Below are 24,332 nucleotides of genomic sequence, written 5' to 3' on the forward strand. Positions count from 1 at the left end.
CAGAGCAGTAGATTAACCATCAGTTGAACAGGTTCTCAAAGAAAACCTGGAGTTAAATAATCCTCATGCTAATACAGCCCCCAAGCACAGAGTATCTTCCTTGACAAAGTAATTTATGCAGCTGATTCCCTAGTGAGACAAAAAACATACCATATACCTGGAGGAATAGTATCAAAATTCAGTGTACAGAAGAGAGGGCTTTAAATATACATTTATCTGTGACTGGGCAACTGTTTCATTTTGTTATTTTGCCAATGCATTTGTATCTTGGCCAACAAAACCTGGTTCTTCTATTCTGTTACAGCTTCACAATTCATCCAAAACACCACAATACCAGTTTTTAGGTAAATGTGTTATTCCCCTAAGTCCATTTATGGGATCAGTTACAAGCTATATAAATCTTTCAAAAATTGATTTCAAAATGTTGACAGTGAAGATAAACTATAAACTAAAATTTTTATCCTTTTACTCCTAATATTAGTTGCAAACTATAACTATTACTGAATTTTTAAAAACCAGATAATTTTATGGAATTGGTATGATAATCGTTTTCACTTTGATATATATTTATCATACTAAGACTCTCATGCAGTTTTGATTTTCAAAATTGCTCTCATCTTTCCAAGTGACCTACAAACCCCATAAAACATTCTGCTATTATTTTTGGGAAAAAGAAAAACCACTAGAGGACAGAGGAACACAGGTTATCTCTCTGGCCTCTGTTTACTTTATTTTATCTAAATTTGAGAAATGAACTTGCCAAGGACATTTTATTCTCCAGATTTCTATGTTACTATCACTACTGAACACAGTTTAAATTTTCCATGGCAGGGTATATGCACCAGGGTCACACTATTATTGTTACAACCACCATTTCTTTTGCTGAGTCATGTTAGCCTTCATTGGCATTCCTTACATTAAAAAACCCTACAAAGGCAAAGATCTTCACTACCCTCATGTTTTCTGAAGCTGAGCATTGAATCCAGGCTGGTAACCTGCCACCCCTCAGAGTGGCACTGAAAAGGAGGCAGCAGCTTAGGTGAGAGCAGGCCAGGCTGGGAAGGAGGATTACAGCCTTGCAGCAGCTTGGAAATCTGCTCTGCATTCATGGGCAGGGATAATACCAAAGGTGTTCAGACTGATTACCAATCCTCCAGTAATAGCTCTATCACAGTAGGGTAAAGGATCTTTCTGAAGCAAGGAATTTGACATACTCTGGAACTGTCTGCTATCCCTACGTATTTGGATGGGCATTTAATGCTACTTAATTAACTGACTTATGTAAATAAAAGAAAAAAATCCTGTTAGGAAAGGGAAGCAAACATAATATGTTTTTATTTTATAGGTAATAAAACCTGTAATCAACCACTATTTTGGATCATAGCCAGAGCAATCCTTCCCATGATACCACATACACATCTCTCTTTTGACATTCACGCAATACACAAGGAAAAAACCTATTAAAAACCATGAAAAAAAGTTCTGGTCTTTTTCATATCAGATCTATCAGGGATTTTAATTCACTCAAAAGTAGTCATTATTCTTAAATTCCTTAGCACTAATGTAACAGATGTTTCCCTTCTATCAAAGATTTATTTGTCAGAAAGGACAAATGGCTATAAAAAGTGCAACTCTGTTAGCTTTATTTTTAAATGTGTATTTTCATGAAAGTGATAAAATAACAACAAAATGAATACTACAAGTTTGCTTTCTTTAACAAGCAGTGAAAAGTTCAATGTCTGTTTACAGATAAATGCTCATTCTTGCTTAAAACATTTTAACTCCTCCACCTACCTTTTGACCTCCTGCAGATTCTGCACTGTGATGCTCTTTTAGTTTTTGTTCCTGTTCCATGATGTCTTTCAAATGCTCATTTACCTAGAGACAAAATAGTTCATTTAGTTGTCTGTTCTAAGAAACAAGACACAGAAATTAGAAGCTCTTCAAAAGGTCTATAAATCACGAAGACAGAACTAAAGAGATAAACCAAACATTTCAGAGTATAGCCCTGAAGCAAATGTCAGTCTTGGATGCAGTCTAAGGTCACTGCCTGTTAGCTCTACATTGTACAAAATAACCTGTCCCTTATTATGCTCAGTCACATTTGATTAACAGGGTATCCTTGTCACCTGATTTGATTATGCAGTGAAGGTAGATCACTTCAAGCAAGATGTGTTCAAACAAACAGAGTAGCTTTGGGTTTAAATCATGACAAAGTACACAATGAGATGACAACTTACAAAGAGCCAAAAAGAGACCCTTGAGCAGGCACTGTGGCATCTCAACATGACAATGACACCTGAGATGTCACATGTAGTATATATTTCAGCATTAATTTAGACTTCCCACTTATTTGGTCCACACGTTTAACTTATTTCTGCATGCTTTTCTTTTTCTATTCCATAAACAGCAGATGTAGGAACAGTCTGTATCAGAACAGTCCTGATATACCTACATACACAAATACACATCCTGGCCTCTCATCTCTAACTGAATCATACAGATAACAAAGAAAACCCCAGCCTGCTTTTCCAGCACTCATACCTTGTTTATCCAGTACATGACAGCATCCTCAATGTCATAGGGTACCTCTGCAGGCTGGAAGAAGGTTGAGTACTGCTGGGTGCATGCGATGACTTTCTCCACGCTGATCATCTCCACAGTGTAGGCCATCATGAGCGTGTCGATCATGGCCAAGTGAGCACTCTGCAGTGACAAACACCAACACTGATCAGGCTGCAAATCAGCACATCTTTCTTATGCACTGCTTCTGAACATAGCCACATGCATGGAAGGACCAAAACTGCGAATGCTATACGTTTTCTGTCTGGTTGTCAGTTTTAAATGAAAAGCTAATGAAAACAAATATAACAGACCTGGGAACACAGACTAAATTGCAAATAAAAATAATTTCCTTAAAAAACCCCCACCAAACTTAAAGAATTAAAAGCGAACAGAATAAGCAAGTTTACTGAATGATTGAAACATCACATCACTTTTAAGAGAGCTAACAAGATCTTTTAAATTTGTCACCGTAGCAAAACCAAACCTCCCTGCCTGATAAATGTTATTTGTACAGGAAATAAAAGCAGGAACTTGGGGATTGCTAAACCATCTTCATTATCATGAAAATGCTGCATTAATATGTGAAAGTTCATCTATATTTAAAGTCTTAATCCAGGAAGAAGTTGTGATTATACTAATCTTTAGTAAAAACCCAACAAAATGATAGAAAAACATCTCTTTTTCTTCAAGTAAAGTAGTTATGTCATACAGATGTAAGGTAGGTGCCACAACTATAGGTACACAGCTAGGTTTAAAATAATGTATCTGCTGTATAAAAGAGGAGGTACATTTCTTCTGGGATTATATATTGAAAGACAATGGCTGTTTCACAGTTTGTAATAGTTCAAAATCAGCAAAGAATTCTGCCCCCCCCCAAACCCAACACAATAACAAAAAAAAAAAAGGTTAACAAGGATTTACACTAGATTCTTGTGATTGAATAACAAAATGATGGTGGCTTTTAGAGGCAGTGCCTACAGCTAAACACATTTCCTTCTGCTTCATGATAAAAAAACAGAAACAGTGAAGTATTAAGCAAGATTTCCCATGGATCAGAACAATTTCCAAAGACAGTATTTTTAAAACACTGTCTTTAAACCCAGCTCACAAAGATCCCCAACACTTGTTAACACCACCACTTCAATACTACAAAAAATATTCATATAAACATCTCACAAGGTAGCTGTAACAGCCATGGTAACAGCAATGAACAACATGAGTCACACAGCAATATGCTATCTAATCATCACAGTTAAGGTAGCTCATGCACATCACTTATTCCAGAATTCACAGCAGGAAAAGGAACAGATCCAGACTCTGTGCTGCTCTTAGTGTTTGTGTCATCAATGACAGTGATCATGCTGACCTCAGAAGCAGGCAGCAGCATGTACTGATTTTTTAAAAAGCAGTTAAATTGCTTTGTTTCACAAAGAAGGCAAACTACACTTATAAGACATTCACAAAACTGAAGCTGACAGCCAACATTCCTGGGACAAGCCCGGACCCTGGGTATGGCCTGAGAGCCCTGTCTGCCACAGAGTCCATCCCTGCTCCCACAGCACAGCTCCACAGGCATCAGCACCTCCCCCCTGCTGCCACCACTGATGGACTGAATAAACTCCTTCCACCACTGCTTCTATGCCTTTAGGAGCTTATCTGCAGCCCTTTATGGACAAACACTGATACAAGCTCCTAGGTGAATGAGGGCACGCGCTGGCAGCTGAATCTTGCCACTGCAAGTATTTCAGAAGGGAAAGGGTGTGCAGCCTCATGAGGAGCCTGCAGCCCAGGGTGCAGAGCAGCAATGCTCTGCAGGGATGTAGGAGCTGCTCCTCTGCTGGCCCAGCAGTGCAGTGCAGTGCAGAGGGGGCTCCAAATCAAGCACCACAAACTGTGAGTACAGCCCCCCAAATCCTTGTGGGGGACTGCAGAGCCTGGAACAGCCATACAAAGCCATGCAGCTCTGGTAGGAGCTCCCAGCAGATTGGTGAAAGGTACTTCAGCATATGCAACACACAGCAAACAAAGGAAGATGTGGATCATCTCTGATACCTGGGGTCACTGATCTAATAATCTTTCCTTGCTACAGCTTGCCTAGTCTGAATGGCACCTGGGTTAAAACCTTGGGCTACTTTCAAAGCCTTCCCCCAAAAATAAAAAGGAGACATTAAAACAGCAAGAAAATGCTGGATTTGCTTTTTAAGAGGAGATAGTGCACAGAAATGTGTTTTTCAGCCAGATAGAAGAGTGCTTCATAGAGAATGCTACTGCTAGGAGCATCAAGGTTGATCACACTGCCTGCTGCACAAAGGAATGCTTTCCATCCTTTACTCCCTGCCTGTGGGAAGGACACTGCCTTCCATGTGAGCTCTGACAACCAAGGGAGCTCCCAGAGGTGTGAAAGCAGCATCTTCCTGCCCAGCTGTTGCTCCATGAGTAGTGCCCTGGCTACTACACCTGTGCTCTGAGACCAGCCTGCAGGAAAAACCAGCACTGAACTCCCCTGAGGGAACTTAGCAACCTTCACCTCCCCTGCTGGATCATCAGCTCCTCTGGAAAACACAAAGTGTTTTCCCCTGGAAAATCCTACTAAGTGGATTGCCAGTGGAGAGAGAAAGACACTGAAGTGTTGTTAGAACTGACAATATGCTCGATACATTATAAATACATTATAAAAAGTAAATTATTTACAATTAGTTAACTGAGTCTAATTTTCAATGCTTCTAGTGAATCATTAATGAAGTGCAAACTACTTAAACAAACAGAGGGAAGAATGACCTTAGATAATAATTTGTACTATCAAAACTAAGTGTAATAAACTTTTACCAACACTGTGATCCATGTCACAATCTTTATTGCTTGCATACAAGCAATCAAATACAAGCATCTTCAGTCTCAGAAGTGACTCCAAGTTATTTTGTTTATAAACCAGGCAGGACACTCAGAAGACTTTTAAAAACCAGTAAATAATGGAAAGAAGAATGAATAATATCCTGAGAAACAAACAATTAACTTTTTTAGCTAGCAAAAATCAAACTTTTGATTTTATAAATAGTTTCTTTACTACTGAAAATATTTAAAACTAGTAACATATATGGATTTATTCCCTTAGAAAATTGCAAGCAACCAAATAAACATATAGGATAACTTGTATCTAAAATAGCTGTTTGTTTAGTTTGGTTTATTTGCTGTGTTGCTTTTTAAACGAATGACAAAAAGAACAATAAAACTATTTAATTGCACATAAAGCCCTACTGGTTTTCTTCCATTTATTCTGGGAAGAGCAGACAAGCTGCATTCTTTTACATATCATCATTCACTGTGCTCAATAAGAAAGAGTAAACTAAAAACTGCACTATAAAAATAGCATCCTACTCTTCCAAATACAGGCTTTGTCAACATAACTGAAGTTCTGTAAAAAAACCCCAAGTATTAAGATTTTTTTTTTTTTGGCTCTCTCACTGAGCAGCATATTTTAGGTAGAGCTAAAAAAATCAAGAGGGAAAGTTCACTTTTGCTAGTCAGATCTGCATTTATAAGCGAACTATGCAAGGAGGCAACATTTCATATCTGAGGGAGAATCAGAAACCACTTGGAGCTGGGCAGAAGCCGGGAGCAGCAGCTCAGCAACATCCTCTTTCTCCAGACACACCTGGACACGATGCCTGAAGGAAGTGCCCAGGAGCAGCTGACAAACTGGGATCAGCACAGTACATTAATTTTTGGTATTTTCTCTGAGGTGGTACCATTCAGATACACAGCCTAAAAATCCCAAACAGGATTTTCATGCTGTCACATTCCTCCCACACCCAGAATTGCAGCAAGGCATAAATAAAGATGTAAAATTCCAAAAAAGAAAAATAATTTTAGAGAAAGAATTTTAAAACCCCCCACACGGTAACATAAAACTATACAAAACCATTAGAGAAATATATTTTTAAAAAGTCAAGATCAACACAGCAGCAGTGAACAACACAGGAAATAATATATTTTTCCCATAAGTGTTATGGGGAGATTTGGTTTATGACAATTCTAAAAACCAATTTTTCCCTTGATTGCTTCAATACAATGGTGCAAAGTAATAAAGCCTTAAATAGAACACAAAAATACATTTAAAAATACAAAATGCTAGATTCTTAGAGGTATTTTATTTTCTAAGACACAAATGTACTTTTGTCTTCCCCAGCTACTGCCTGCAAAGAACACAAGAGTTTTAATTTACTAATCTTAACAATCTCATGTAATTACTGGTTAGTTTCTGCCCTGTAATGTAGGTTCCACAGCTTTTCATTCTACTGCTAAATAGTTCAATAAGAAGCTTACTGAACTGCAGAAGAAAAATTATTCTGAGCATGGCTGCTAATGCTTTCCTGTCTGCCTAACATTTGATTAGAGAGCTTCCTTCACCTCCATAGAAGAACTGAGAACAACTTCATTAAAAAGTGCACTAAGCAAAAGGTGTATATGATACTGTACACACAAATACTTAGGGATAAACACACAAATTACAGACAGCTCCTACACTGTTACCTGCTACTAAGGATATTTCTTATATTCCACTAAATGATACTCAGGCCAGGAGCTCCCTTTTGAACTCCCTCTTTAGGAAAGGTATAGACAAACTCATTTTCCACTACAGTACTTGAAGAAAGGGGAAGAAAGAAAACAGAGGATATAATTGTTACCCTTGTGCTAAATAGAAATAATTAATTAATTCACTCTTTCCTGGAGATTTTTCTTGTAATAAAAGTCCCCTACACTCACTATGCTTTGGAGAAGAGATTTGATCTTTGACAGACTGGCTTTTGTAAACAGAAATACATATTGCACAACAAATACATATATTTCTAGCTAAATTCACTAAAGAGTTTGCTTCAACTGGATCAGGCACTTAAGCAAAGAACACAAGAGATAAAAATTCTCCCAGCTAAATGTAAAGAGCTGATATCTCCCTTGCATTAGTAGTTAGCACGTAACCAACTTCTTCTGCCTTCTGAAAACAGAGCTTTGGATCCAGGTACTTTTCACATTCCAGTAAAAAAACCAGTAATTCCAAGGGCTTCATGAAAATTACTCTGATTATCAAGAATATAGATGGAATAATCACTGTAGGACACATACTTAGGAGAAAAGGTAAAAACAAGACTTGCTCCTATCCATGGTAAAAGAAAGCGAGTAATAGCAGGTGAATGTGGGCTAAAACACAGAGGAAAGCTGTGCCCAGAGCACTGCCAGGATCTCCTTACACACCACTCTGACCCACATCTGTGCACCCAGCTTCCTTGCAGGTTCTGTGAACAACAGTTCGGGCAGCCTGGCTAGCTTAAGCCTCCAGGCCCCTTTCCCAGACACCCTCCCCCAGATAATCCAAATCTCAAATCAATCTGCTGGCATAGGGAGATATCATCTAAACTCCAAGTCTCAATTAAAAATCACAGAATTCCAGCTCAGGGAAAGTACAGGCCAGTGCCTAAATACTGCAGGTGAGGAAGGAATTAAGGTGAGCAGAGCCAATAGGTGATAACTCTATTACAAATTTCAAAGTTTTTACTTCATTTGACCATCATTTTTACAACAAAACAAAGACAATTTTGATACTAAAAAGGAAACAAGTTCTAAAATATGTCAACCAACAAAACGGAGCAGTCTGAAGTAGTCAGTTCTGCTCTGTTTGATGATTTTTGGAGGCAATTCTTCTCTAGCCTCACACAGCACAACCCTAAAATAAGCTGAACTGTCTAGTTAGTCTTGTCCTGCAAGGGAATGATCATGCTGAATTACCTCCTTGCTGCATTGCCACGAAGAACAAGGGCTTGACTCTCACAGGATGCTTACTCAGCAAGAACAGGCTTTACTGAGTCATGCTAAGCTCCTTGAGACAGGTTCAGCAACACAGAAGGAATGGTTTTTGCTTTCAGTATTTTTATAGCCTTCTCTATTTGGTTAACTTTTAAAATTTAGTAACCTATTATATGAACATATTAAGAAATAATTGTTGGGCTGACTATACACATCTGCCACTTCTATAAAAAGGCTTTCTCAGGTACAGATATTGGCTGTGTTAAGCATTTTGATAGCACTTACAAGCTTGACCTAAGACTTCCTCATAATGGTCGTTAGGGGGCTTCATATTTGATTTAGTAACTCAATCCTAACTAAATACCTAACAGAGATTCCCAGATTTTCTGGATGACATAACCAAGCAAGACTTTGACCTACTCCAGGGCATAGTGAAAGAAAGTACCTGCACAACACACGCTGGAATCAAGAACCAGCAAATGGTGTTCATCTCATTATTTGAATTTTGACTTATTTTACAGTTTCACATGACCTACTTTAAATTTTTTACATATACTTAGCAATTGCAAGTTGCCTGTTCTTATTTCCTGGGAGAACCAAGAGTCTAATGGTAAAAACCACAAAGACACTTCAGTGTCTGTATGCTAAGTACTCCAAGTTTTAAAGATAAATACTGATAGTTAGACAGTTTAAACTAAAGTAAGAAAGTAACACAGTATAACTGGTAAGACCGTTATACGCATTTCCACAAGGAAATAGCAAGAGCCTTAAATTTCCCAGAGGACTCTGTTTTTGCAGATAATTGGGGATTTTCCTAGAACATATTGTCAAATCCTGTCCAGATAAAACAACTCAAAAATCTCTTACAAAAATGACTTATGTACATTGTCTCCTTGCTCTTATGCTGGTTCAAACCAAGAACAAGCAGTAATTGTATTAAATATAATCTGAATTTCTTATTTTCACAGCAAGCTCCGCTACTCTTTGAAGAACACAGGAGTGGGAAAAAGAAAAACAAGGCTTTGTCTTATCCATATATCAAAAGAAAAGTAGTTCCCTCTTCCTGACTCACTCATACCTGCATAGGAATGTCATTAAAACCACTGGTTTGACTTCTCTGGCAGCTCAGCCAACACCTGCAGAGGCACTTATCACCAGGAGGCATCAAAGCACATTCCCCTCAGAACATCTGCTGGAGGAACCCAGCCCTAGCAGTGCTGGAGAACTACCAGTGCCTCATGGACACGGAGGAGCGGTAAGACAAGGAGATTTCTACAGAACTTGGGGTGAAGGGTTCAGGGCTGGGTGACAGGTTGGGTAAGAAGTACATAAGAGGGGAAGTTTGGCAAATAAAGAAAGAGGCAGAGGCCCCCAGATAAAATTAATGTGTAGTGCTGAGGCATTAATCCATGGAGATGAGACTGGAAAAGGAAACAGGGATGTCTTCTCCAGTGCATGAAGCCCTGAGCCTCAGCATCCTGCAAGCCCCAGTGGCAAAGCCTCCCTGTGCCTCAGCTCAGTCCAGGGTCAGAGCAGACTACTGCTGAAACTTTACAGCACACACTGCTACTTCATCTGTTTGGCAGCTCAATACTGACAGCCAGTTCTGAACGGCAGCTTTCTAGCCCAGGTAACTGATACCACAGCCTTTATCTCACAATCCTTAGAAGGTTTAAAGACTTGAATGAATGTAAAATGCCCATTTTGATAAACAGCATGCAATCATCTAGACATTACCATAGTAACTTACTAAAAAAACACCTATAGTAATACAGAGCATACAGAGCATGGTATTTCACATAATTCTCAACATTTAACAAATCTACCGCCTTGGTTTCTGATGAACTGAATTGTAATAATGAGCTTTTCTGCATATAGTACTAATGATGCTTTAATTGCAGTGATGAATGGTACAATATACTGGTTTGTTCAATTAATCTGTTTCAGAAACTGAACTCTCAATATCATTATGCTTGTAAAAAAGGTAAACAGAAATGACTGCTTTTCTGCAAGAGAGGAGATGATGTTATCTGTGGTTCTTCCCTTATTTCTCAAACTAAATGAGGATCAAAGTAGGGCCAAATTATCAATGGGAATCTCCAATTGAATTCCACACAGTTCTGGGCCTGGCCGGCCAGGGTATGTTTTTAACTGCTACATTCTACTCAGTTTCCTCAGGAAATGTGCCTCCCAGCTGGAACTTGTGTGAGACACTGATCACAATATAAAACTGGAAATACAGACTTAAATTCTCCAGGAAGGTATTTTAAGAACAACTTCAGTTATAAACAAGATATTTGGGGTGTTTTCTTGCAAAAACCATCTTTGTTTTTGAGAGTTACCATCCTTCTTGGTCCAAATTTGTATTGTTATAATGTATGGAGGAAACGTGTATTATTCAGCACCTTAGACACAAAAAAAAAAAAGTAGTATTGAAGAGGCCTAATGCCTCTGACATGTAAGCATCCAAGACCTAGGGACAGCTTCATTCTCTCATGTCAAATATAACAGTATATTTACAAAACTGCTGTCCAACCTCCAAAAAGCTTCTGTGTTTTTTTTTTTTTTAATTGCTGATACACAAAAATCTATTTTAAACATTAAAATCTTTGTTAGGCTTAGCTTTCTTTGGTAATCTAGCAAAATATTGGCTTAAGAAATCAAAACATGCATTTTCATTTCAACGTGCTATCTTCAAAAAGAAAAAAAATACTTTCAATTTTTATGTGAGAACATAATATGAAATCTTCCTGCATTTGCATATGAACAGGCTCCTGATAATTTCCTTGCTGTTTCTTTATTAACCATACAAGGGCAAAGAAATAAGGTCATCACATTCATTACTGTAATGGCAATTACATTAAGGAAAGGAGTTATTTGGCTTTTTTTTCAAAGGTTTTTAAGAATACCACATTTGTAGACCATAACACAGCACAATAAGACATGAGAGGGAAACTGACCCAGACAAAAATTTTCTGCTAAAATAACAGCCAAGGTCAAAAGAAATTACCTAGTCTGCTCCTTTAAATGAAGCCTATCAGCCGTGTTAAATAATTAAAACAGACACACAAAATTATACTGATCACAAGAAATCTGTTTCTCTATGGCTGTTAATGTAGTAAAAGCTTGCAAGTGACAAGCTGCTGACTAATAGCATTACTAAATCAGACAGCTGACCAACATTTTTTCATCTAATTATTAAAAGATTAGGACAGGCCAGCCCCAACAGTGGCTGCTAAACAAGGATATGGCCTACAGTGATGTTATAGCAGAAGTAGGAAAGGTACTTCATTGTTGTTTCAATAAACATATTCAAAAGGGTTTCCACTTGTTTGGTTAATCTGGACTAAACACCAAACTTTAGGTCAGACATTGAACCTCTGAAGTAGAGTATGGTTCTTCAGAGAAAGACGCTTACATATGCACACACAGGTGTAAAACAATTGCTTTACTGTAAACTTTAAGATCTGTTCTTTCATTGTTCAAAGCAACTGTACTAAGGAATACACTTGATTCTTAAGAAAGAGCAATCTGTGTGCCCTCATAGAGATCATGCTGTACCAATAATCCTTTTTAATAGATTACTTGGACCGAGGATGTCCACTTCATCTACTGCAGCAGATTTTTGCAGGACATCTGGCAGCAGTCTCCATCACATAAGCTTCTGCTAAGCACAGGGTCATAGCCAGGCTCTGTCTGCATCAGGAACTGCTGCAGACCAACAGGAGCAGATTGGTGCCCAGGAAAGAGTTGTGTTGAGGACAGCATATCTACAAGAAGGACTGCAGTTGTCAACTATCACTACTTTAAAAAAAATCTGGAATTCAAGCAGCATGTTAATAAGGCAATGGATTGTCTTTCTATCAGTGCTTCACAAAATTGGGAAGGTTGATGACATAGTAACTAAAGCTTTTCTTGAAAGTTCCTTTAGTAAAGGCATGAAAAGTGGTATCAATATGATATCATCTTCAGGTACAATTTCTTAAAGAAAACTTTCTTTTGAAAAATTAGATAGGAAATTAGCTTCTAGCCTATGCACAGAAAATATGAAAATGTTTTACCCAAAGAATTAAGATAGAACAGGAGACCACAGTGAAGTAGAGGCTACTTCTTAGTTAACTGGTGAGCAAGGTAAAACAGTGCCCACTCTCATCCTTCACCAGTATCTGTTTGTGAACCAGCACTTTTCAGGGTATGGAAATGAATTGGAAAGTCTCCTTCCTCCACCTCTCTTTGGTAATGAAGTAACATCCAGTTCATAAGTCTTTTTAAAGATTAAAACAATAAACCACACAATCATGTTCTCATTCCTCATGCATTTTTGGTTTATAATGTTATTATTCCAGGACCTGTTGCATAATTAGTAGCTCTTGAAACAGTGAAGTCAGCTGCAGCAGTAACTTATTCACACTGTAGTAAATAACCATTTTCTTAGGCAAAATATCCCTCCCCCTATTCTCCCCAACTAAGGCAAGTTGAGTAAAAGAGCACGGTGATAAATGAAACAAAACAGAGAAACCAGCTGAAGAGAAAATCACAAGGCAGAAATGGGAAAACTGCTAACTCCTATCCATTTATTTTCCAAATAATTACTTAAGATGGCAATAACTAGATTGTAAGTATTTTCTTTGCTAACAAGAATACCAATAAATGCCAGCAGTATTATTTGAAACTTTGTGCTACAAGCACAAGATATGTCATTGCATGCTGGCCAGAAACCACACAAGCCCTTCACAAGATGAAACCTTTCCTTTGACAAAGCAGTGAGCCCCATACATGAACACAATCTTGTGAATTGGAAAGAAGGGAGAAGATGAATGGAGGGAAGGAGCTGGGAAGTATTTTATAGCTTTGTTCTTAAACAATGGATTCAGAAACCACCAGCTACAAACATGAATAGTACCCACCGTGCCACACAAGGATCAGTGCAGGCCCTGTGCAAGATTCAGGCAGTTCCACTGATTCTCAGCATTGTTTCATCAGCCAAAAGTGTAAAACCACTGAACAAATATCTCTGCTGGGCAGTCTGGCTGTTGAACATTTGGAGGAACTCAAAACAGGGTTTTTTTGATGAGGTGGAAAAGAAGCTGGTATAAGGATTGAGGAATGACATCAAGCCAGGCCAAAATCCCTGGAGAGGTACTGCTGCAAGGACTTAATTGATGGTTTTTCCGACTGGACTGAGTTAAGCAAAGAAAAGTAAAAATTGTTGTTTTCCATTTTTTTCTTAATTTCTAAATGCCTTATTTTGCTCTGTGTTTCATGTCTGTGGGTTGTTTGGGTTTTTTCCAAACCTCCTTCTCATTAAAATTAGAAATTGCCTGACATCTGTTCTTTCTTTTCAAGCATCCAAACTCTGAAATCCCATAATCCGTAAATGGGAAAGGACGATTACTGAGAAACTTGGCTGAACTACATGTGAGACACATTATGGGACATTTCAGCAATCAATTTAAAATCATTGGCTTCAAGTGTGTTATTTCAGAATTGCAGGCAGTATCTGTAACTTATGTTACCTAAAATACCCAAAGGAAAATTTTATCAAACATAAAAAGTTGGCTGTCTGCATAGGCAAGTCAATCTGCAGTGTTTGAAAAAGAAAAATATCAATACTGTGATAGAACAAGATGGAATGGGCACTATTAGAAAAGCTGGTATGCAGTTCTCACTGAAGAAGAAATATCACAAGACATGTCCTATTGGTCACAGCCAACACGCAGGATATATTTCAGTATCTACTTGATCATCCAGACATATGACAAGTCCAAATGAGGAAGCAATTTTGCCAATGAAAATCCTTACAATACACATTAACACATTATAGATATGAAAGACTATGCAGAACTTTATATTAAACATGAAAATTTGTCAATATTTTAAAATGTACTTCAAAACATAAATTAGATAATTTAGGGTTTGCTTAGGAAAGTTAATTATTCATACTTACACATAGAACAGTTGCTATTTTCAGATGTATTCCAAATTATGATTATTTCAAGTTCTGTGTTGGATACATATGGACACACATCAAGCAAGACAAGAGGTACTAGAAAAGCCCAAGAATGAACCCAGGCCAGAAGAATGCCAAGCCTACAGAGAATGTACTCATGGTTTCTCCCTGAACAAATGGCTCTGTGGTATTTTAGCTTCCAGTAAATAATGTGTACTCTGTGTATATAATGCAGCCTCAGTGGATATATTGATTTAATTCATTATTTATAACCCATGACAGATTAAAGGTGTGGATATAGATCTGGGGTATCTCATGAATGAAGAACTATTTCACAATCTTATAGTTACTGATGGAGAACAATCACACATGCACCTGTAATCCTCACTTAAATAAACTTTCACTTCAGAAAGACAATTTTCTATGTTCACATTGCTGCAAAGAAAAAGGACAAATACAAAAACTATTAGGATTAACTGCCAAGAATATTCTCGTTAGTACCCATACTTTCTGTTGTGTCTGGAACTCTTCCCATTCATCCTCTTTGCACTTGGATGCAAAACAAATACTAACCATCAAAGAGTGTATGGTGTAGTACTTGCTACATCATGTGGATAGTTTAAAAGGCATTATCAAATCCAAACCAAAGGAAATGCTTAATACAAGTTACCCATACTGAAGAAAAACGAAGACAAAACAAAATCAGTTTTGCATGTCCAGAGAGAAGCACAGAGAGGCTCAACCAGAGCAGCTACTCCAGCCAAGAGGAGCATGAACATCCCTCACTCCTTTCCCTCCATTACCTGCAAGCCCCTCGTGCCACGGCAGGATGTGCAGCCCCCAGCAGGAAGGGTGCTCCCAGCTCCGTGCCTCAGGCAGGCTGAGCAGCACAGGCTACTGGGTGCTGGCACAGGCTGCTGGGAGGAGAGGCCCTGGGAAGAGAGGGGCTGCTCAGACCCCCATTCCAGAGCCACACCAACCTACCTTATCAATGCAGGGCACCTCCAGCCAGGGAATAACTCAGTGCTCTGACTCCGTGATTCAGGAGGCTGAACAAATGCTTTATTAAGCCACATTATATCACGCTAATACAATATTATAACCACACTAAAGAGATACTGCTGAAAAACCCCTGACTGTCTGGAGACAGTCAGGACAGCTTCGACCCAATCAATCCAATCAACCCTGTCCAATTAACACATCACTCTCAGTAAACAATCTCCATAACACATTCCACGTGTGCCAAACAACAGGAGCAGCGAGTAGAGATAAGAATTGTTTTCTCTTCTTCTCTGAGGTTCTCACTGCCCTTCCCAGGGAAAATCCTGGGAGACAGAATTATGTCTCTCTCTGTTCAGGGAATGTGAATACCACACTACCTGAAAGCTACAACGACAAAATGGTGCAAAATAAAGAAAGGGCATGGTAATAGTGATTCTTCTTTTACTTGGGTACTCTTTAAAATACTTCCATCATTGATTAACATGACCCTTGCAATGACTTCTGAACTAATCCCTAACTGACTACACTGGGATTCTCTTTACATAAACGACATTATATTGGCAATGTGAGCTTTATCAATGACTGACTAGAGAAGTTATTTTGAATGCTGCCTTCATCTTAACTCTACATTCTAAATGTCTTATTTCCCTTCTTGTAAGTCTGGCTCAGTAACTCTCACGTTTGTTTACATACCCACATTTACACACCAATACGTCTGTAGGAATGAGATGTCAGAGTGGCTTTGAATGCACACAGCAAATGATGTTTGCAACAGGCCTTAATGAGAATGAATCAGTCATTCAAACAGCATTATCCCTTTGAGATATGAACAAGACAGCCTGTCACATTTAGAGACTAACGCCATGCTTTTGCCAGAGTTCCAAGACTACAAATGAAGATGCCACTTTGGTTTTTCCTAGCTTTACAGTGTTTGGCAGTACCAGTAATTTTTTACAACTTTTGTTCATGCATAGTTAAATATATTTAAATAATATCCTCAAAAAATAATATCCTCAGTTCCGTTTCTATAGATACTAATATCAATATTAAAAATCGGGTTTTTAAACAGATCCATTTTATAGAAAAATCAACCCTTACAAACACCAGCCATTTGCTTAACAAGTCCATTTCAGCTCATTTTATGTATATAGTATGATCTTTTCATTCCTCTGTTGCCCTGATCCAACATTAAAAGTTACTGTTACATCCTGGTATTTCAACAAGACACTGGATGAAACAAGTTAAATTCCCTTCTAATTACTGATAAAGAATGTACTGTCAAGTACTGAATGCATTCATATATACAAATATAATTCTATATACTTATGATAAAACATGCTGCTAGGTGAGATAAAGACAAACAATTCTCTCATATACATAAATAATTAATAGATACATACATAGACGTGGTTTTATAGTCTTCTCACTCAGCCTCCACATTTTATCCTGCATTTGATTAATTTAATAAACATTTCATTGAAATAGAAGGCAGCCCTACCTTAAGCACTATGTACTGCATTCTGACACTCATGACAGGGGAAAACAAGTGACTTTCACCTCAAACCCTCATTAATCTTTATATATATATATATATATATATACACACACACACACACATAGATATATATGTGTGTGTTCAAACTGCTTATGCAAATGCAATTAATTGCATCTTCTAAAAAGGCATCTGAAATATGTAAAAGAATGCAAAACAGTTTCTGTCAATATAAGCCTACTGTAACATGCTTTTTCCCAGCAGCAAGTACTGAAATTAAATAATATAAAAAGTTCAATTAGAAGTTCAGTGTTGTTCCCATACTTTTCTTCAGTTTTTTCCTGCTCCAATATCAATCCATTATTTTGCATCCAGAAATTATGACAAAAAAGTAGGAGATAATGGCATGTCTAGTTGCCAACAAATTAACAGTGTATTATTTTAATCTGTAAAGCACCATGTATCCTGATGCTGTTGCAAGAAGCAGAGGAAGAGTGGTGGGAGTTACACTGTGGGAGAAAAAATGATCCCCATTCTGGAAGAAGATATTCCCAGCAATAAGGCTTTATCACATCATGCCTACACACAGATCTGGAAGTCTCTGCTTTATCGGGATTGTCACAGATTGATGATGTCCTTTTTAAAGAATAACAGAAGCATTTTGGGGAAACACCTCCAAGCACTTGGCTGTGATTATCTTTTAGTAACAAGAAGGTGCAGAGTGGGAGGAAGTTAAAGTTGCTCTGTGTCAGCGATGCTTTGTGAATTGATGAACTCTGAGCTCCAGCCTCTGGAGAAACTTCCTTCCTCTCTCACCCAGCCATCACTCCAAGTCCCCTTGAAATCCAGTTCCTCCCTAGACCCTCTAATCTCTCACATTTTTGCCTCAGACCTGCATCCTGAAGGCCTCCTTGAACTATTCTCAGTATGTGCTGCCTCAGGAAGGAAGCTCATCAGAGTCCACAGCTATTTGGTCTGCACTTCAGCCTTCCCTTTGGCAAAGGAGTGACTTTGGCTCACTCCCCTCTAGTCCAGCAGCTATCTCCAATATGCTTGTAAGAACTTGTACAAGAGAGAATTTGTAAAATAAATAACCAGCTGAAGAGAGATATAGGCCATCCCCAAGCAGAACAAAAGACAAAACCAAAACGTCATTGAACTAGGATTAAACTTGCAAATTCAGATCATAGTTTAAATTCTTTTCAAAGAAGATTTAGGAAAGGTACAGAAGCAATGCAAAGAATGAAAAATCAGCAGTATATACCATCAGGAAAACTAAAAAGGAAAAATCAGTCAGGTTACATAGGATGTAACCTGTACTGGAAAAATGGTAGGTATTTTTCCAGATAAAATAACTGCCAGGAGAAAACCACAAACCACCATGTAGAAGACTATGATTTGGACAAGACAACACAAGGGACAATATGGTCAAAACAGAATATATTTTAGAGTAATATGAAAGCAGTCTTGCATGATTTATTCCTTAATTTGGTCAAGATGGCAGCTTACATTAGTTAAAAGTAAATATGAACCAAGAGCTTCTTCATACATGGAAAAAGTGATGTAAGTGGCAGGAGAGACATGCAGTTATACCATTAAACACAGCCCATTTTTAAGCCACCTAAGTGCTGACAGGCTTTTGTGCTGCTGTGCAAGGTTTCAGCCTTAAAAAGCCAGCTTGTAGCCCTTTCTTTGATGACTGAAGACAGGGTGGGAAATACTGGCCTACAGAGAAATATCTCAATTCTGTCAGGAGTTAACATACTGACCTGCAAGCTCACACTAGTTGTGCATTTCCCTTTTTTAAAAGAGTTCTAATTCAGTCTTCTAGAAAATATATTAATTTTTGATAGTCTTTGGATTAACGGCAAGTCTGCCAATTTCATGCTTAACCTAAATCTTCATGTCAGTGTAGAGCAAACAGGGAAAGGAAGAAATGCCATGCTTTTAAAACTACAAAAGGATTAAAAAGGAGTAATCTGTACACATTGAGCTATTCTTCCAATAAGTGTAAGAACACCGAGGACATTCCAAAAGATTAGAAGACACGAAACAACAGATTTTTGGGGTTTTTTTGAGAGTCAACAGACAATACAAATAATTTTAATACCCCAAATACTTCTGATCTCATGTAAAATAATTTCAGAGTCAACAAGCAGCTTAATTTATGTATGATAAATGAACACATGCCAATTTAAACATGAACTAACAGAATATAATCCACTCTCTAAATTCACATATAAATATAAGTGGAAAGTGCAAGACTTATTATGAGTGTAAGGCATCTAACTTGATACATTTAATGCATTCTGATTAAAGAGACTTCTTAATGCTGGATGCATTAAACTGATGTAGAGTGCAGCCCTGAGCATAGAATCAGTGATGAATTGGTGAATTTTTCAAGAAACACCACATGAATGAGTTATCAGCTCACCATCTCTTAATATTTTTACCAGTGGCCTGGAAGGAAAACTCATCACTGATCAGGGTAAAAGAGAAGGCAAAATTTGTGGGACAATGATGAATGACAGGAATAATCAGTTCCTCCTCTAAATTTGGGAGGGTAAGAAGAGAAATAAGGCCCACAGAAATGGCAGATCTCACCTTAACTCAAAAAAGGCAAGCTACAATAATCAGAAAGGTACTGCCTTCTCTAATAGGAAATAAAGGAAATTTTAAAGTTGTTTAAGAAAAGGAACCTAAATTAATTGACACTAGATATGATAAGAGCATAAATGTGTTAAGTCATTAGATGTTGTTAGAACAAGCAAGGCTGCATTATCCTTCTCCTTCTCCCACAAGCAGTACAAGCCAATAATACCAAGGTACATGTAGCCTGTTACATAAGTTCTCAGCTCCCAGTGTTCTGGGAAAACCAGATAAGTTATTCTTCAGTGCTTAGAGGCATATGAGTATTTTTGCTGCTGCTGCTGAAAGGACATAGTACTTTAGGAGGATTGGGGGTTTTTTCCCCCAAAGCTTTGACCTGGAAAAATAAGAATCTTCATACATATGCATCATACTTTGAGAATCAGGATTTGCCTCTCTCCAGCAGCTCTTTGGTAGCATGTATACATATTTCTTTATCACTTCAGTATTACCATGCTATTTACTTCCCAACTGCATAAGTTGAGTGTTCTTTGTATTTTTTCCTGTTGCTAGAGAAAAGCTAAAAGCAGGAGTTGGAATAAGTTCATCCTTTGCAATTATCTATCTACCTTATAAGATACATCTTATCATAAAGAATTTATCAACACAGAAGTTATGAGACTTCCCTGACAAAATGATATACTGAACTACATTAATTTCCAATCTTTCCATAGGCAGTCACAACATGATTTTTAACCTCACATACACACAGCTCTCTTTACAGTGAATTCTAAGTATCATTAGATGGTTTGGGTTTGCTTTTGGGAGCAAAGAAGTTAAGAACAGGGGTTAGGAAAAGAAACAAAGAAAAAAGTAAAACATTTATAATTGTGAAGTGAATTTTCTTTCCATCAACCTTCTGTCCATTTCACTGCTTCCCTTTTATACAATAGGATGTAACTGGCAGAGTCCTGTAATTTCTGTAATTTGCTCTAACTTTTTTTTCAGTCCAGGCTTCAAAGTGAATTGGCTGTCTTGGCAAGACAATGCCCCAGAAACATACCAGTGGGATTTACACAATTCCGTCTGTGTAACAGACCAGGAAGCTTTTACAAATGTTTATTACCTCACAGTGCCCTTAAGAAGGGAACTCAAGTGCAGGGTATTTTCCACCACCAAAGCCTGTTTCAGCAACACATGGTATAATCAGTTCCAAATTAATCTTCATATGACAGAGAAGAGAGTCAGAAAAAAGTCTGTATTAACCTTTTGCACTGGAGGAGAGAACACATAAGTGAATTGCTGGTCAGTAGGCACAGTCTGAGGTTAGAGATTGTCACTGCCTGAACAGGCAATGTCACTGCAGGACAGGCAGCTGACACACACGGGTCACCTGCAGGCTCTTGCTCACAAAAACACCCCATGAGCCATGTGCCCTACAAGCCTTGACAAGGTCCCTTGGAATCCTGGGCCCAGTTTCCAGCACAACCCCATGAAATGGGGGGTGCTTGGAATGAAGAAAAGGTTTGGGGAACAAAGGGTCTGAGAGACTTTACCTGTCCACACGTAAAAGAGCTGCTGCGAGGAGGAAGGGAATAAACTGCTCATGCTCACACAGGCACACAGAAATTAAGGAGTTGATACTACATAACAGATTTTAGAAAGTCTCCTTTTACTATTTCTTTCTGATGGCAGGGTTCTTCTGACAGCTGATATGGCAAAATAAAGCCCCTCTTACCTCAGAGCCCCATTTACTTTATAATTTGCACATCAGCAGGCCAGCATCAGTAAAAAGAGGGTGAGGTGGTACAACTTCTGTAACTACACCTTTGAATAAATGCTGTTGACAAACAGGGAGAAAATGCCATCTATCCTTCAACAGCACTTAATTGGCACCTACTGCAGTGGTTTGTTGCCTAAATACCACTTACTACACTGTACTTCCATATATGAGTATCCTTTAATAATGTAGCAGATACATCAGTTTCATATTTAAGAAACATGTTCCTATATAACAAGATTGCATATTACATACTGTATATATTTAATAATTGCATCATGTAAAATTAATCTGTTGGCCCATTACATGCTTACCCAATATCTACATATTGTCTCTGCTTTTCTTGTAATTTTCTTCTTTTAAAGGCCAAAATATTTTTATCCTGCCACTTCATGAAACCAAACAATTAAAAGAATTTCAACACACACGTCACATTATATATATATATACTTATAAATATTGATTGCTGTGTCTTCTAAATTGTATTCCAAACACCCAACTTAGATCTTATGAAAGCTCTTGCCATTTCAGCTTTAGAGGGATGTCATCAGTCTTGACAGCTGATGATTTGGATCTCTGGCTACTGCTAGATGATTATATAAATTGTGCTAAAGATAACTTTTTCCATTATTCTAAAATCATAAAGCTGCAGGATTTCTCTCTAACACACACTTTACTAATTTTTCCACTGGTCTAAGATTCATGGTTTGAGAAAGAAAAGAAGTATACTGGGAGATATCCTTCCTCATGATCTTCTGATACATGAGGAAAAAATGAACATCACCTACATTTATACTACATTGTCATTTTCCTACAGAGCAGTATTACAGTCAATTAAAAACTTAAACTATTCAACCAGTTATCAGGTAACCTTTTAATGTAAATCTTGTTTATTTACATAGGACAAATTCTACTGGATTTTGCTTTGGCTGATTTGGAGATGTCTGCAAGGCAAGACAATTTTTTACTTATTCATATAAACCTACCAGTTCCTATAAACAATGGACATACATGACTATTTACAGCATTTACCCAACTGTCACACAAGAAGAATAGATACACTATGGAGACCTTAAGATATTTTGTTCATTCAACCTCAGGAAAAGAAAATCTCATAATGTTAAATTCCATGGAGTTTGTAAGAACAAAGATTTTGTTATGATACATCTACTGTGATGACAGAGTGTGTTCTCTGCTGATAAAGGCAGGCAGATTGCCAGGATTATGTGTGCAGATTAATAAATGCAGACTCTCTATGTTCTTTTGTACTAGGCTGGAGCAGCTGCTGCGTTTTGGGGAGTACAAACTGTATTCCTTCAACAGTCAGTGTGGTTTTGTCCCCTTGTTGCTGTGTGTATGTACTACACAGAGCTGGTAGTGAAGCTCTCCTTATGTTTACATGACTGACCCACACCTCCTGCTAAAAGCTGCTCACTATTTTCCATAATAGGAAGAAAGCAGTGCTCTTCCACTGCCTGCTACAACCATGTAAGATTTTTAGCTTTGTGCTAGCCAGTATAAGGGATTTCTCTTCCCTTACCATGATTCAAACAAACTGATGAAGAAATTCCTTCTAGGTAGTCTGTAAAACAATTCACAGATAGATCTTCTCCTAATAGCTCAGTTAGTGTGCTCCAAAATATACTTAACCCAGCAGAAGTAAGACCATTCCTAAACATTTATTTAAATAAACCTTTTCACATATTTAAAGATACAAAGAAAGTTCACAGCAGCAAACCAACAGCCAAAAACCAAACCACACTATGTAACAGTGCTATTGAAACAGGAAGAAAATGTTCTTAAACTGTGTTTAACAAAATAGACCTTCTTTCAAGGTTAATGAAAATACTTCCTGACCTTTTTAGAAAGCATTTTATACATAGTATCTGGCTTTCTTTATGGGCTTAATTCATGACATATTTCTTTCATAATTTATTCCTCCTTTTAACTGGTTTTCTTTTTGTGCTTCAGGAGTGGATTTTGGTATGCTCTCAGGTGGTTGTTTTGGGTTTTTTAAATTAAATCACCACCATCACCCCCTTTTTCTCCACCTCTCCCTCTCCCGCAGGTTAAAAGCATCACAAGATGGAATAATAACTAAGAACACAATCAGAAGCTCTTTGATTTAAATCTTGAGTTTGTTCAAGGCAGAAGAACAACTATTTTGCAAGGAAGTGAACAAGATAGGCAAGAGACAATAATAATGCACTGCATTATTTTCTCATGAGAGGCATGAGACTTGACTTTGGGAGGTACTACCTTCTCTTGAGGTTCATTTAATTTCCTGTCATTACTCCAAAAGCAGCAGTTTGATTTAGTAGATCATGTATCTTGTTTGGAAGACATATTGCAATATTCTCTTCTCATTTTAGTAAAAGATTAAATGTAGTTACCACAGTTTTACATTAGACTAAGCATGATGTGCTGCTATTTCTAAATATTTCCTACTACTTTCAGCTGGCAAAGGCCAGTATAAAGACAGCTCTGTAAACATCTGTATCCATCAGGGATTTTATGGTGGCTCTGAGAAGGCACTTTCAAGGCAATACAAGGAGCATAATTTACTCAATAGCTCTCCACAACTAAAATAAACCCTACAAGAACTGTTAAAAAGAACAATCAGATTTAGTTACCTTCTAGGCAAGAATTCTTAGTAATCCAAGTTTGAAATGCCAGCTACAGTGCTGGAACCCTAAGATCAAAATACTACAAAGATTTTTGTACTGAAATTAAGGATACTGGATTTAAAAAAAAACCCAAAACCACACAGACGCAACACAACAACAACTAAAACTAAATATAGAGAAATCATAGAAAGCCTTAGGGTTTTTAGCATTAGAGCTTCTGGAAAGGACCAGGAAAGCATCCCTCCTTTGTATTCTTTACAGAAACAACTTTGGTGTCAGTAGCTTTGCTACCTTCCACATTAGTTGCCACACTTGGTGCACAAGTTGAGAAGACAGCATTCCATGAAAACCCAAAGAATGTTGCAGAGGCCTTTGTGGTTATCTAAGTCTTCCACAAATTTCTGATACTGATATACAGACGTACAACAAATCCTACTATAACTCACATTGATAACCTGCATGTTTGGCACTCACTAAATTCTAGACAAACATACTGCAGAGAACATCCCAAGACACTGCCCAAGACAC

General features: G+C 37.8%; 1 protein-coding gene across 4 annotated transcripts in view; it reads right to left on the bottom strand.

Moving 5' to 3' along the window:
• Window positions 1-24,332, bottom strand: part of CAMSAP2 (calmodulin regulated spectrin associated protein family member 2) — a 79,817-nt gene that overhangs the window by 36,251 nt on the left and 19,234 nt on the right. For all 4 annotated transcript variants that reach the window (XM_005487087.4, XM_026793443.2, XM_005487086.4 and 1 more), the window contains exons 3-4: window positions 2,545-2,706; window positions 1,795-1,878 (exon numbers count right to left, since the gene is read on the bottom strand). In XM_005487087.4, coding sequence (XP_005487144.2) covers window positions 1,795-1,878; window positions 2,545-2,706 — 246 coding nt within the window. The remainder of the gene's footprint in view (window positions 1-1,794; window positions 1,879-2,544; window positions 2,707-24,332) is intronic.

The sequence above is a fragment of the Zonotrichia albicollis genome, chromosome 8 (genome assembly GCF_047830755.1).
Source record: "Zonotrichia albicollis isolate bZonAlb1 chromosome 8, bZonAlb1.hap1, whole genome shotgun sequence".
NCBI lineage: Eukaryota > Metazoa > Chordata > Aves > Passeriformes > Passerellidae > Zonotrichia > Zonotrichia albicollis.